This window comes from Ambystoma mexicanum, chromosome 4p (genome assembly GCF_040938575.1).
Source record: "Ambystoma mexicanum isolate Mex_15411 chromosome 4p, UKY_AmexF1_1, whole genome shotgun sequence".
Taxonomy (NCBI): domain Eukaryota; kingdom Metazoa; phylum Chordata; class Amphibia; order Caudata; family Ambystomatidae; genus Ambystoma; species Ambystoma mexicanum.
This window is the reverse complement of record NC_090927.1, coordinates 793,598,469-793,614,740: the sequence shown is the minus strand read 5'-3', so window position 1 is coordinate 793,614,740 and position 16,272 is coordinate 793,598,469. Positions and strand designations below refer to the sequence as shown.

At 44.2% G+C, this 16,272-nt stretch overlaps 1 protein-coding gene across 1 annotated transcript in view; it reads left to right on the top strand.

Moving 5' to 3' along the window:
- TBX18 (T-box transcription factor 18) overlaps nt 1-16,272 on the top strand; it is a 91,497-nt gene that overhangs the window by 28,554 nt on the left and 46,671 nt on the right. Inside the window, exon 5 of the mRNA XM_069606336.1 lies at nt 9,995-10,162. Within this exon, the coding sequence (XP_069462437.1) occupies nt 9,995-10,162 (168 nt within the window). The remainder of the gene's footprint in view (nt 1-9,994; nt 10,163-16,272) is intronic.

Below are 16,272 nucleotides of genomic sequence, written 5' to 3'. Positions count from 1 at the left end.
CTCTGAAACACTTGTGTACGAGTGCAATAGAAATAAAATATCAATATCAATGCTGAGAAGAACACAGCGTGAGCCAGTGACAGAATAAGAAATGCACGTCCCACGTATTCATGGAATTTACTGCCAAAGCAACCGTATTCACAAGTCGTTCCTGGAAAGCCCCAGACATGCCCACATGCAAAGCATAAACAGCCAGAACAGCTACCTTTACACACTCCGTGGTCCGTGAATACACGCACCCTCCAAACTGTGTGTGCATTCCCCCTCAAGCAGAACTGCATTGCAGGAACCCTGCGCAGGGTCCCACCGTAACTGTTGCCGGCACCCGACAACATGCAAATGAAAAATCGTAACTCAGTCTAAACTCAGGAAATCTGTGTGTGAACCCCCTGTAAACAATTCCTGCACCCCACTTCAATGCTTACGCGCACCCCTAAGTTAGATCAGAACCCCGGTTGCATACACACACCCCTAAATCTGACATACAAACCCACCTCTGCGAATTCTATGTGCAAGTGTACTTACGCCTACCTTCAGGTGGCATAGTGATCGAGGGATTTGCATGGCCATTCCTATGTCGAGAAGCTGCGCGGGTGTTTCCATGAATACGGGTCCTTTAGCACAAATGTTGGCGTGCGAGGGATAGCCTGCGGGCCGTGCCTCGTAACACCCACTTTTTCGCATGTTCTTCCCCAATTTGTTGTATCCGCCACCCACCCAGCCCTCTGAGCAAACCATGACCACGCTCTGTGTGGTGTCACTCGAAAGGCGTTCGATGACTTGCACAGACGTTCTGGGCCTTTGCAAGCTCCACGCAAGTCCAAAGAAAGTCCCATGCAATCAGTTCCAAGAATCAACAAACACAGATTTGCGCTCAGTTTGGCGCGCAAGTACCCTATTTCCCACGCAAATAATTCCATGAATTGAGCCCTCTGTGTCACATAGGCCACAAATATCCAACACTGTATTTTTATGGACACTAATGCATTCTGGGACCTGTAGTCTTGGATCTTTTCAACCAAAGCAAATGGGCAACAGTACAGGATTGCAATGACTTTAAAAGGGAAATCTGGATACCGCTATCATCTGATAGCATAGTTAGGCAACAGAGCAATAGTTGGGATGCTAAATAAGGATTTAAATCCATATACAGTGGACATTATCACCTCAGATAAAGTATTCATCCTCACCCTGTAGCTCCACAGCAGAGCTGTCCTGTGTTCACGCAGCACTGAAGCAGCACCTGCTGCCTGAGCCTGACCTGCATTGCACATGGTAGCACACCTCATCATTCCTCACTCAGGCAAGTCAGTGAAACAATTTGTCACCGGATGAATGGTGATCGATCATGTTTATTCAATAACACATTATTATTGATCACTAGTAAATTGTGCCCAATCATACTAGTAATGCCATATTTATTTGCCCTGCAGGAAAGGAATGTGTGCTGATGTGCTCTGATTGCAGGCCCTAACAAATACACACTACAAATGTAATGTTGCAGTTGACATCAATTTGAACATGGCCAGTTTGAGAATTTGCAAGACCTTGGGCCTCATTACGAGGTAGGAGGTAGCCATGGTGCCATTAGCACCATGGCTACCCCCTTACCGCATTCCGGGTCTGGGTTCTCGGAATAGGGATTTACTGGGTCATTCCAACCTTGGAGGGCCCGGTAAATCCCCATTCAAAGAACCATTCCCCATTCCCATTCGAGCCCCTATAGGGCTCATTCGGAATGGGGATGGAGCTAATAATAGGCCCGCTAATAGCGGGCCAGTTATTAGCTCCCTGGTCCCTTAGCGGCTCCCGCTAAGGCACCTACCTCGTAATGCGGCAGTAAGGGGTTAACGGTAATGGCACCCTTACCGTTGCCGTTAGCCCCTTACCACCGACCTCGTAATGAGGCCCCCTGTCATATTTTTAGGGGATTTGTGTCTGATATGCTATACCATAACATAACGGGCCTGATTTACAAAGTGCTTTTTAATGGAAGATCCCATTGAAAAACGTTTTTTTTTTAAATTAGGCCCAATGACATTTGATTTACAATAAGTAGACTCGAATGTCATTGATTATGTTTTGGAACTGAAGAAAAGATTTAAGTTCTTATAGGAAGTTTGTAGATATTTTATATTTGTATGTCTAATTCAGGGGTTGCTTAGTTTCTTCCTAACATTGAACTGATCATGTGTGAGGTTTGTTTATTAACTACATTGCACGTTAAATTAAATAAAAAATAAATAAAAGTAAACAAAGGGCCCTAATACAGATTTATAGGGTTTTTTGTTTTGGCTTACTGCACAAAAACCCAGACTCATTTAAAAGTGGAAAAGGTCGCTTTAATGTGACAGGCCAAAGCTTACAATCAAAACGCTTAACTGGCTCCATGGCCTAACAAGCTAAATAGATATTTGAACAATCAATTAAATAACTTAAACATTTTCATTTTCCCCCCAACAATTAAATAATTAAATAACCAATTTCCTCCCTAATGATCCCTTGGATCCTACCGTATCCTTGCCCCTTTTCCAGGCGTCCCGCTTTCTCCCAGGGGCCATGCCCCTCCAGGCTCAATACCTGTTCCCCCGGGGTGACCTGCTTGTGCAAACAGAGCCACCCCCTCCTTTCCCGTGTCATTCCCCCATTGTGCTTCCCTCCCCCCACATCAAAAGGGGCCATGCCCCCGGCGCCCCGACCCACTTCAACCCCTTTTAAACTCCCCTCTACACCAAACTTCCCCTTCTTGTGACCTGCAGCCAGCCTGACCTGCCACATCAGCAACATATATTACACACACCTTTCACGATGCCCTGACCTGTCACACAAAACTACCATCCCTACCCTCCTAACAGACCCCCAAAACCATAAAAAAAACCCTGACGTCCAGAAACCCCCCCCTGCATAATCCCATGAAAAATGCCCCCCCTATTCCATAACTGACATCACCCTAAACAAAATGAAGGGGTGGGAGGGCGGGACAATCACCAAGTCCTAACCGTCGCCTGCCTCCCGAACCTTCCCTGAGCCCTTAAGTACCCCTGGAGGGGCGCTCTGCACCCCACGGCCACTCGCTGGCCATGTGCAGCGCCAAAAAACTCCCCGGGGGGAAACGCTTCGCGTTCCCCCCGGGGCCCCCCTTTTGTATGCAGAGGAACCGAATACAACTTGCAAGTACTCCAAAGCGCCCACGTTCAATCCATGCTTGTTACTTCTGAAGACTACTCATTTTGTACCAAAATCAACTTCAGTATAAAAAATATTACCCAGCATACCCCGCAGATCCTCCTTTTTGGAAACTTAATGCTGGTCAGTACATCCTCAGTTTTATTTGAAAACCTTTATCACTGTAATTTCCTAAATTATATGGGATATATGTGTTTATTTCATGTAGACATGTCCTTCGGCCTGCCCGGGATTGTGAGGCATTGCCCAGAATGCCGGGGGTGGTGCCATGCTTGCGGGTGCTTGTGCAGTTTGGAGTCTAGCGTTCCGGACATCTGACACATATTTCATGCCACACAGGTCCGAGAGCAGGGCCATCACAACGTAAACAGTATTAGCCAAGCATCTTTTCAGAAAGAATGGCTAAACATACTATTTGTTACTGGTCATTGATTGTGAAAAGTTATTAAAAAAATGCCACAATACATAGAATAGTTTTGCAAAAAAACTGCAATAGAAAAGTGTAAACAATCCATCTAAAAATCTCATAACGAGCATTGTTAATAACCCAGACAGACGTACAGCAAGGAAGCCAGTCTGAAGTCCTCCAATGTGATCTAGTACTCCTGTACGATCATCTTTACACATTGGAAGCAAGTTCTGCCTTCCCTGATTTTTCAATGGTATTGCGCCATTGTAAAACACTTTTGCAAATCAGACCCTATGACTTTTCTTGTTCAGAGTGAAATGGTAAATATGCGTGCACATTTGTATGAATATGTTTTACATATGTAGAATTGTAGGTGCGTAACTATCAACAGCATATATATATATATTCCACTGAGGGCTTCTGAGTGACTACTGATATAAAATGAGAGAGAAGCTTCACTGGTCAAGGATGTCAAGTGGAACCAAAAGCTCAAATAAAACGTGCCGTTCATAGGTGCCCAACTACAATTATATACTGTACATGACATTGCATGCCCTTTCATCCCCCCACTCATGAGCTTTTGCAGCACTAATGGGGTGTGTGTGGGGGGGGGGGATTGGGGGGTGGTTAAGAGAGGCATGAGAAATATACAGACAGTCAGGGCAAACAGAACATACATTGGGTTCAGCCACCCTCGCCACTACCTCCTTATATTGGTACACTCCTGATTTTTCCACGACACCAAAAATCCTTCAGAGGCACAGGGAATGCTCTGTTCCCTGCTGTGTGGTCACACCAAGCTTAAGGTGTGGAAGTCAGAGAATGCGTGGCTATATCCAAGCTAGAGCCAACTCAAGTGGTTTGGGTTGGCTCTAGGTGCCAAACACGAGCTGAGCCAGCAGAACATTAGCTGTACAAATTCCTGCAGTCCTGCCACCCCACATCTCCAGTCTATACCTGCTGGCCTGTCTCCCCATGCCTAGCAAGACAAAAGCCACACTTCACAGAGAAGAGAAAATGTGACATGTGGTTCATGCCACAGGATCACCAGCATGCAAACAGCAATACACCTAACGCTACTCTTCCACGTCTCACTACTTCCCCCATGAAGGCAACGCACCTTCTGTCATCACCCATTCCCAAAAATGGTCCTTTTTTACGTCTGTCCACTCTCTCATTTGGGCAATAAAACCCCTTACCTTACCCAGAGTGCAACTGTTAGAAAAAAGGACCGGGAAGATCGACCCAAAGGGGTGGGAGAGGTGGGTCATAAATACAGTGCCAAGGAAGATACAACTGAAAGTAATGAAGATGCCAGTAAAAACCAGAATACTTTCTCCATGTTCCTCTTCATCGTCCCAGTATTTACTCCATAAAGAACACCAAAGATATCCGATTGGCACTGCACAGAAAAACATCTCTGTACCCCCATGATGGTGGTGCCGCTTACGAAGCCCCGTGTGATAAACAGACACCAGGGAAGGGCTGACTACACCAAACTCAGGCAACTCTCCAGGCGGAACCAAGATCAGAGTGCAACGGAATAGAGAAAATCAGCCTTCAGTCCGGCACCCCAACATCAGCCTTCAGTCCAGCACCCCAAACAGGGTACCCGAGATACCTTGACATATTAAAGCCATCTAAGAATAATATTGTCCAGCAGCGTATACTATAAATATATATATGCAACACCGTTCCTCTTGATTGCAGCATTGGACAGCAATGGAGAATTCCCAAGTGACAATCGAAAGCAATGCACAGTTTGTCACTTATTGCAAAATGTTAATAAACAAATCGTTAAAAAATAAAAATTTAAAAAAGCAATGCTCTTCTGCAGTGAACTCATGCACCCAGCAATATCAGGAGGTAGCTGGGAGAGAAAGAGCCAGTCATTTTACCATGGACCCTGTGTAGAGATCTGCTTCTCACTGGGTGCTGTAGCTACACTGTGGCAGTCCTACTTAAGAAGCCCCATCAAATCTGCCCCAGGCCCCACTGCTAAAAGCATAACCCAACTATCCAAGGGGTCCCAGATCTCTAGATCCTGGTAAGTCATTCCACTGGGATGTTACCAGACCATTCTAACTTGCCAACTATACAACCATTGAGAATTGTACAATGGGCACCCTGGGCGTCAAGATTTTCATCCCCAACGAGTGGCCTTGCATCGCTATTTGAGGTGCTCTATAAAAAGCTCAGCCGTATGGAGCGAATCAGCCCCCAGTGATGTGAAAGCCGGACTTTGCATATTTAAAATGGCGTTCCATGTGTGTGAAATGGATGACATTGTTCTCAGTTGTTAGATATACCCGTGCAAAACCGGTATGGTCTGCCCCATTCCCACACAGCTCCACGCCGTGACACATGCAGACTGCAAGGCCATGCGTGGGAATCAAGCAACCACCCTATAGACCACACTATACACCAATATCAGTACTCCATCACAGGGCTTGGATAGACAGCAGCTGGGCATGCCAGATCTGTTCCTTTTACAGTCTCTTACTGTATGTCTGAAGCATGTACATAAACCTCCACTCTCTTGGGCCAATTCCATGTGATAACTTTACAAGTGGCCTGGCTATTGCAAACGCCCCGGTGTGATGGCTATGATGTTCTTTTCAAACCAGCTTTCCTGGGTGATAGAGGTAGGCTGGCGGGGGGACTGTTGTTAGCTGTTTAAAAGAATATTGCCTGGGAGGAAACAACAATTGCTTCTGCACATCTTGGAGTACTTCATCTAGTTATTTCGAATATTGGTGGGAATAGGTTGTTTATTGGAGCTGTCCTATTAATACATGTATATTGGAACCAGAATGCGGAACAAGGGGTTAGCTTGTTGGCTGAGTATGTGGTTTGGGGACTATGGGGGTGTTAATGTCATTATAGTGTGTGACATGAACTGCTATTGTGATAAGGAATTGGAAGATGGGGTCGTTTGGAATGAAAAATGTAATAAGAAAGGTAGAACCAGCCCCTCGCCAGTGGATGTCCTTGTTAAAATCTTCATATGCTTAAATGGGCTGTTTTGTAATATAACCACCTGGAAAAAACCTGGAAGTGGGGTTTATCATCATTCACTCTTTTGCACTCAAGTCATTGGCAACGCCTGTATACATTTTCCAATCTCCGATACTGTAAGAAGCGATCATTTGATTCTTGGGTGCTCCCTTCTTTTTCCTCATGATAAAAAGAGTGTTCGTGACTCAGTGGACCTTTTGGTCAACAACTCAGGGAATTGCGTTAACTTGGTGTCCACAACACATTTTGAAATTCAATAAGGAACGCAGTGGTTGGCTGGAGATGGGTTATATGGAGGAAGTGATTGATTGTCTCACTGCTCAAAGCATAGTTTTCTTTTACATTCAAGGCTGACAACTCACTAGAAGGGGAGACCCATGGTTTCAAAGGTCACAATAATCATAAGGTTAAGGTCGATGTAGGGATCAAGGCCACCAAAAAGGATTTGAGATATTCGCTCTGCATACGGAAAAAGCCAATTGTGAGGATCAAGCCACTGAAATTGCCAAAAGTTTAAAACTAGCCTTTAAGAACCGTGTGGGGGTGGGGGGTGGGGTGAGCCTCCAATTATTAAGAAGAAGGGGAGGAAATGTTGCACACTCTCTGCAAAGGGTATGCTAAACTATTCTGGGAATTATTGAATGAAGACCCGGGCTATTAAGGAACTAGTCAGCTTAATCCCATTTCTGAACGCACTGGGTTGGATTATTTGCAAAAGCTGTTTAAAAAATGTAAAGAAAGTGAAGGATTAGAGATACATTTTGAAGGTGATCAATGGACCTTATCTCTTGCAGAGGAGGAAATCCATTCTTTAATTTTAGCCTCCAAATCTCCTAGAGCTGCGGGTCCCGATGAGATCCCAACCCTGGTTATTAAGACCAATTCTAATCTTTGGGCTGGATTGCTATTTGCATTCTTTAACTCCATATTGGAACATAGGAATTCGTGGAAAATAGCTATAATTGTGCCAATCTTCAAAAAGGGGATATATTGTTGCCAGTTATCTATCGCCCCATTGCGCTACTGGACTCCTGCAGCAAAATCTTTGCTTCACTAGTTCTGGAGAAGTTAGAAAATGGTCAATGAAGTTCCTTCGATAATATTAATAGAGATTTTCTCTGGGGAAAATTGTGTGCATGGGGTATACCATGCCATCTGTTAGAGGTTCTACAATCCTTGCATATAGGATCGCAGGAGAGGATACGACTTGATGGTAAAGGTACACTATCTAAACCTAATGATGCAGGAAAAGGGGTGTGGCGGGGCTGTGCACTTGCCCCCGCCCTCTTTAACCTGTATATGGTTGACTTGGGTCATTACATGCAAAAGGGCAGGGCATTTACCCCATGGTTGGACCAAGCGCATATACAGAATCTGGCCTATGCTGACAATCTGCTTATGTTGACCAAACCCCATAGGGCTCCAGCGATCACTAAATACACTTGTGGAATTTAAGGATTCACATGACCTATCCATGAACCTACTGAAGACAAAAATAGTAATCTGTAGGTATGGTGAAATTAAAATACGTTTTCTTTGGAAGGTCAAGAACAATAGGCTGGAAGTGGTCAACACGTAAATGTACTTTTCTATTCTTTTTATGAGATTTCTACTTTTCTATCGTATTAATATATTTTCCATTGGATTGTATTTCCTTTTTTTTGTAATGATGATATGTGTACGGTTTAATTGCAAGCCGTAGGCACATAATTAAAAGAAATGAATAGACCTCAGCAAGAGTTACATTTTAAAAATTCTCTGGCTCATTCATAACAGCATACAGAGACCACTTGTTTAATGGTACCATTCTCGATAGTGTCCATTAGTGAAAACCCAGCCAGCCTATCAGAAGAGAGATAAATATATTTCAGACGCCTCCCAAAAATCACAGGTTGAATATTGTTCCAGTGAAAAAGTCAAATCCTCTTTCTTCAAGAGAAGAAGTGGCTTTTCAGGAAGGAGCAGGTAGGATACTAAAGATGAGTAATCTATCTTTGGTGGGCGGTGAAGTAAGGCATAGCTTCCAATGAATGGTTAAAGACATTGATAATCATAGTTATTACAGAAATTCCATACGCAACCATCACATATCCTTCTAGAATTCAGCAGGCCAACCGTCCTTGGGTCTGGCCTCGCCCACTCGCTCCACTACCTGATCAACGCTTGATCCATACTAAATCTCATAGAATCCATCGGATCGGAAGCCATCGGAATATAGCTGCTTGAACCAAGAGGCCCAACCCAGGCTCAAGGGGGAAGTGCCCCCCTCAGTCCACCTGGAGATGAAGTCCATGACGTATCAGGCTGACGCGCATGCTATCGCCCCATGTGAGATTAACGTAAAGATAAAGCACTGGGGCCCCACAGCACCCTGTACCTATGCCACTGCTGGAGACTGATCAACATGCCCCTGAATCACACACAGGATCCATCTGTACACAGCTCATAGATTGTGTACACTCCAATATGCCCCTCAGTGCCCCTCGTTTTTTTTTATAATGACATATTAATAAAGCTTGACTTCACGTGTTTCAATGCAAAAGGAAGAACACCTGCATTGACAGGTAGCGTACCCCACACCAACCACAACAAACCTCGAGACCAATGCAGCTGGTAGGGCTACTGTTGCCATAAAGTCAGTCATAAAGAGCAAATAATGGGCCATTAAATCTTCAAGAACATCTTCATAAATTGCACTATTGCTTAAAATCTAATGAGAATTTGGATATTGGAAAAGTGCATGAACAAATAATCATGTAAAGTGAGATTCGAATGAAGCACCCATTTTCTTGTTACTTTATATAGAACACACAAATACAGACAACAAAGATTGACTAAACAACACCCCAAAAAGAATATTGCAATATATATGTTATGGAATGCGCTGCAATTATACATGCATTATATCCCTATCCTCTCTCTTGGGTCACCTCAGGTTAATCTGATGGCCGTTGCTAGCATGGCATTCGTGTATCTGCTCCCATGCTGTGGCATTCTCTTCCTCCTAACCTTTGACGCATTCCGGGGCACTCTACTTTTTGCAGAGCAGTTCAACAATTGTTTTTCGGGTCTTAGAATAGGCAAAAACAGAGAATGTGCTCTTTCTCCTGGAAAGGGCCTTCTTCTTCCTGCATGTCAACAGTTCAGGCTTTCCTAGTCTCTACTGTCTCCTTCTTTAAGTCTTTCTTCTATTTTCTTCTTCCGTTTGATGCTATTTATCAGGACATGTTTAGCTAGGTTTCGGGTTTGCTCTTCTCCATGCTCTTTTCTAACTACTAACTGTGCTATCTCCAGGATTTCATCACTAAGAAAAAACGAATTTAGGAATGCCCGTTTTCGCTGGAATTCTAACCACTTATTTTTTTTAATGTTCTACTTTAGATCATCCTTCATTCTATGCACAAATATCAACCACGTGTTCACGTCATTCGCAAAGACTGCGGGGAGGACCTTTCCCCTGTGAAGCCTGTTCCTTCAAGAGATGGGGTGAAAGCTTTCTCCTTCCCCGAGACCATTTTTACAACTGTGACTGCATACCAGAACCAACAGGTAATCCTTATATTCCTTCATTTCCCGCTAGGCTTTACGTATATATAAAATGTAATGCATTTTTTGGCAGTCTTAAAAATCAACCGTTTTTATGATTCCTTCAGAGTTAGTCTGAATTGCCGGTACAGTTTTGGAAACCTAGTTAAATACTGAATAAAAAACATTGTACAAAGCTTGACACAATGCCTTCCCAATTTCTTTTTTGTAGTTACAGTGGTATAATCCATTTTGAGGTGTCATGATTAAAGTGTTTGACGTTGCTTGGGCTTTTGCAGTTTGAAGTTAAAGATGCACTGAATGTAGCAATGCAATCAATGTAGCTCTTCTGATAGACATAATGCATATGAATTAAATGGGGTTATGAAATGTTATGTAACTTCATATTTGCATAGCGCCTACTGCCATTAGTATGGCTTTGAAGCACTGCGGTGGATGAATGCCTTTGGAAGACTGCATCCTGTGCAAACATGTGAATAAAAGAAGCAATACAATGTGAGCAAAGAGTAATGGAAATGACATGATGTGCATAGATGACTAGGTTGAAGCGTCTGCAGCAGATATTGCAAAGGCATAAGGAAAGACTGCAATGTCAGTGGCTATGTAACAGCTGGACCTAATTGTTCATGGGACTCAGCTTTATTCTATTGGTTGCAGCGTGAACGGGGGAAAGTATATTGTAATTAGTCCATCAATCCCTAGAGCAACCGTCTATAGTTAAGGGCTCTGCTATACTTTACATGCAGAACACATGCATCAGTGGCTAACATGCAGTCAGCATGCACATTTCATGCCCTCACAGGTACCATCTAATTATTGCAGTAAATGGAGTATAATGGATTAAAACATGGCAGCGATACTGCATAGTCACCTATAGAAAAATACTGAATTGGTGGTCACCTGTGCCCTTGCCAGTCTCCAAGCCACCTGTCCCTCTAGAGAGAAACCACTTGTCTCCCCCGCCCTGCCTCCCGTGTTGACTCACCCACTCGAGTGCCCTGAATGTCCATTTCCCACCTGGAAGTTCTGACTGCCTGATCCTTTCTGCTTAACATAGTAGGGTGAGCCTGAGGGAGATGTTGAATTCCTAGGGATGGGTATTTTGGGAGTGAAAGTCAAGGAAGGTTACAGTATGATGGGCTAGGAAAGTTTATGTTAGGATAACCTAATTTCATAAATTCTGAAGAAAGTGGGCTCTATGAGGTACTAGAACAGTTTAGGATATGTGGAGCTAAATCCATTGACATGCAGGTAACAACTGGGCTCTTGGGGGGATGGGGTGGGGGATGGAATAGCTTATGTTAAGAGAGCCTTTTTCCATTACATTACATTCGCTGGTTCTTGGCACATGGCCAGATCTGAATTGCTTAATTAAGAAAGCTTCTGGGTGGGTTATGTAGGCTGTGGGAGGGGTGGGTTTTGGTTGGTGAATTGAGGCAAATTATGGGGTATTTGTGCTGGGGTAAGTAGTTCAGGTTAGGTATGCAAGAGGGAGAGCCATGTTTTGAGTGCTTTCCTGAAGACGAGGTGGTCCTGTATGCGGTGGATGTTTACAGGGAGAGAGCTCCATATTGTGGGTGTTTGTACTGAGAAGGAGATGCCCACAGTATGAGTTGATCTGGTCACTGGAATTAAGTGCTGAGCCCCAGATTTGAGGCTTTTGTTTGGTCTTTTGCGAACAAACATTTGTTGCAGGTATTCAGGTCCTTTATTTTAGAAGACGGGGTGAGTGATACACATCGCTTTGAAGGTTGCGTTCTAACTGATCGGAAGCCAATTGAGAATTTGGAGTGCAGGAGAGACGTGTTATCTAGGACCTAAGCCTAGGAGGAGTCTCAGGCTAGTACTTTGCGCTCAGAGGTTTCTCAGAAGAGAGGCAGGGACTCCTAAGTATAGTGCATTGGCCTAGTCTAGGCATGATAGTGTGATTGCGATAATTGCAGTAACTCCATGTGGCAAAGTCAGGATAGGAAAAATGTGACAAAGGATACGGATCTGGAGGAAAAAGCTTTTTACCACTGAGTTGATGTGAGGTGACAGATTTAGGTCAGTGTCCATAAGGCACCTGAGATTTTTAACTGTAGTAGAGGTGGAGGGTCGGGGGCCCAGAGAGGGAGGCTAGGGGATGGGTTGGGGGAAGAGAGTGGTTTTTCCTGGGTTGAGTAGCAGGTGATTGGTCACCATCCAGGGTTTGATCTTGGAGAGGCAGGTTGTGAGATCAGGAAAGATAGAGGAAGAGTTACTTGAGATTTTGAAGATGAGTTGGGTGTCGTCGGCATAGTTGTAGCATGATAGACCATGAGATTGAATGAAGGTGGGCAGCTGGCTCAGGGAGAGTTTAAAGGGGAGAGGGAAGAGAGAGGCACCTTGCAGCACACCATGAAGGACTGGGTGGGGCGATGAGGAGGACAGAGGTAACTGTATGATCTGCTGGAGAGGAAGGAGGCAATCCAGTTCAGAGCTAGAACCCTAATGGCTATGGTGTGAAGTCTCTCGGTGCGGATTGAGTGGTCTATGGTATCGAACGCTGCCGAGAGGTCAAGCACGATTAGGGTGGTGCATCCCTCTGAGTCGGTGTGTCTTTTTAGATCATCCCAAATGGAAACTAAACAGGATTCTGTTCCCTGTAGTTGTCTGAAGTCTGATTGAGCAGCGCCTAAGATCTTGTTAGAGTCTGAAAAAAGGCATAGTTGTAAGTATGCCACTCAGTCAGCTAGTTTAGCTAGACATTCGTTTTTCGAGAATGGTCTGTAATTGGTCGGGTCAAGAGGGTCAAGGGAGGACCTTTAAAGGAGGGACTTGATGACAGAGGTAAATTTATGTTGGGAAGATGCCGGAAGTAAGTGAACATTCGATGATGGATCATGCTAGATCACCAGCACAAGTGGAGGACAAGATTGTGGAGGGGCAAGGGCCTCCTGGGGAGCCTGCTGGATGACTGTGTGATAGTAGTTTGAGGATTTATAAGGAGGAGAGTGGTGAGAAGTCAGAGAAAAGTGAAATGGTAGATGGTGGCTCTGTTAGATTGGGCGGGCTAGCATGAGAGAGAGGGGGATGGATGATATTTTGGAAATGTGTCTCTTTTACGTTATTGTGGAAGTGGTCTAAGAGAGAATCACAAAGGGATTGTGTGTGGCGGGGTAAGTTGGTGGAATACAGGTGCATTGCATTTAGGAATTAGCTTAAAGTCTTGTTGTGTGTGGGGCTTTGTAGATTCTGTTCCCGTAAACAGATTTTTGGGCTTTGCAGATTTTCTGCACAGTAGTGTTTCATCTGGGAGGAGTAGCTAAGTCTGTTGCGGTTCGATTGGTTCCAACGCCTTCTAGGATCCAGGATCGGGTTCATGATTTTCAGTTTTTTGAGTGCTGGTTAGAACCATCTGGGTGAATGGCATTTACTGTTTGAGAAAGATCTGAGGGGTGAGAGGGAGTTGAGTTCTTTTTGCGAGCTGGTTATCCAAGTAAGAGATGGTGGCCTGACCTGGGGAAGTAGAAATATGTCTGGTCTTAACATCTGTTAGCCATGTTGCTGTCGAGTTTCATGATCCAGGCATGCGCATTAGACCATATATCACATGTGCTGTGTGTATTAGATGTATAAAGGCGTATGTTTTATATGTGATGTAACATTTATGTATATTTTGAAACACTGTGTTAAAAAGAGGTGTTGTGATGATGGCCGGCTTGCAGCCGCCTGCTTTGTGAAGAATCCACAGTAAATGCGATTTTACAAGTGTAATGTGGGATCTTCTGATACAGTATGAGTGCACGCATAGTCAGCTTTATGTTTATATATCTCTCTCATTATTCCACAAAATGGAGATGGAGAATGGACTGGCCTTTAGGTATGATAACTCAGCGGATTTAGCGCTTGATGATGAGATCTGTATGTGTTCTGCAGGTCACCGGTTCAAATCCTGGAAAGGCCAACTCCGCATTTCATCTTCCCAAAGTCGATTAATGAGTACAACTTTGGTTGGGTAGTACATCATTCTATATTAACATGTTCTGTGTACGGTGCTTTAGCGAAAGTGTTATATAAATAACAGATTATTATTGTTAGATGTTGATAATTCTGAACTCATTAAGCCTTGCCAACAATTTAATTTGCAACGCAGTGTTATGCACGTCGATTCGTTCATCCACCAGCTCTTCCACCTGTACATTCTTTCATTCATTTAGTTAAGCATCCATCCGTCCGTCCACCCATCTGTCCATTCATCCATCCTCATGTGTCATTATATTCTCTGATATTAATGTGGACATTGCCACTTTGCACCAATCCCCCAAACACTATTTCATAAACCTCACCTTTTCCTTTCACATACTGTGCATTCCAGGACGGGGAGCAGTATCCATTTGCTAAGGGATCTATTTGTTTTAGGAATGGAGGATCCATTCCCCACTTCTGATTATGCTAACTCTATATGACTGAGCATTTGAGTGGAGCCAGAATGACTCTAAAATACAATTTGACTCTAGATTTTGATTCTTACTTTAAAAGATTCAGATTTCTTTTGCTAGCCATTAATGTAACCACCAGCGATGGGGTTTAGGGGCCCACACAGTCACCTCATATCTGTGTAACGAGGGGATGGAGCCCTTTGAGCAGTTACAGGGGAAATCTAGGGTATTGAAATCCAACACGCTTCTGATAATATTTTCTCTTTTTATTATGAACATCACAACGCTCATACGACCACAAAGCCACATTTCTGACTGAAGAGACTATCTTCCCCGTCATGGCTGTACATTGGGCTCTTTGGTGCTCAGTCCTGGCAGATTCCAAAAATTGCTGTTGACCCAGGGCCCTTCCGGAGCTATAAGAAGTCATTTCCGCCATGCCGAAAGTGAAGCGAAAGATAAGTGACAATACCACTCTTGCTCAGCAGATGTCGCCATCACTTCGTGTTTCGAGTCGCATTATCAGGAGCATAGAGTTTGAGTTACATTATTAGTTTTGCAATACTCCAGAGGGAAAATATAAAGTCGAGAATACATTGTTGGCTTTTAGCAACAGATTATTGTAAGGAAGCCTTGCAATAAAGATAACGGACTACTATTAATACATACGCAAGAAGCATGGATTTATATCAAATGAATTGTGGCATTGGAACCTGCATTGACCTATTCTGATTTTATTTTGCTGAATACATCGTTTAGAAAATATTCTGCTCCCTTCCATGCCAGCCAGGAAAGCATGACTGTGCATGTCAGTCCTCTCCTTTGGTTGCATAGCCAAGCATATTCTATAGGTTCCTTAGCTGCTTGGGGTTGTTGGGTCCCTAGACACTTCTTTGACCACGCCCCTACTTATTTATTGTTTCGTGACCTTTTAGCACCCCACACCCCTCGATTTCTTCTCGCACTTAAACCACTGCCTTCTCATCAGACTTACTTTCTCTGAGCAATTGCTGAGCAATCTCAAATGTCCTCTTTAAAATTGAATTCAAGCATACGTAGCAGCCTCAATGCACACATGTTTCAAAAGCATGCAGCACCTAATTATTGGTTGTGCATTTTGAGTGATGGGCTTGTGGTCTGTGACAGGAGGTGATATATTTTCTCGAAAAGCCGACACCATTGCCCCCTCAGGAATAGTCCGCAGTTATGCCTCCCGCCGCAGAGCATGGGTTCTCCCTGGGTGGCAAGGCAATCATCGCCTGTCTGAAGGTTCAGCAATGCCCGATGTGGCCCCCGACATTACTTCGACATTTTTCACTTGGTTCCACATCTTATTAACTCATGTATCTTACTACGTTTTAAAGTAGTTGTCACTTAGGATTGAGAAATATCTGTTAAGGTTGAGCAACGCTTAGGCGTTTCGATGAAATATCTTAACTTTCAATGGCAAATGGCCAGCATTTGCATCTAACTCTAACACATGAGCGGGGACATTCACATAGTGCTTTCAGCTCTTATTTCAGACATCTCGTGCCAGACCACACCGATGAGGTCGGCACAGCAGCCCCGGGCGATGTGGCGTTGATGCAGCCCGAGCCCGCTTGGGCCCCGGGATCATGTTCCTCGCCGATGAAAGCCACGCAGGCCTTCCTCGCTGACATGCCAGCTGACCAACTAGCAGGCCTCAAGCCTGCATCCTCAAATCATAGG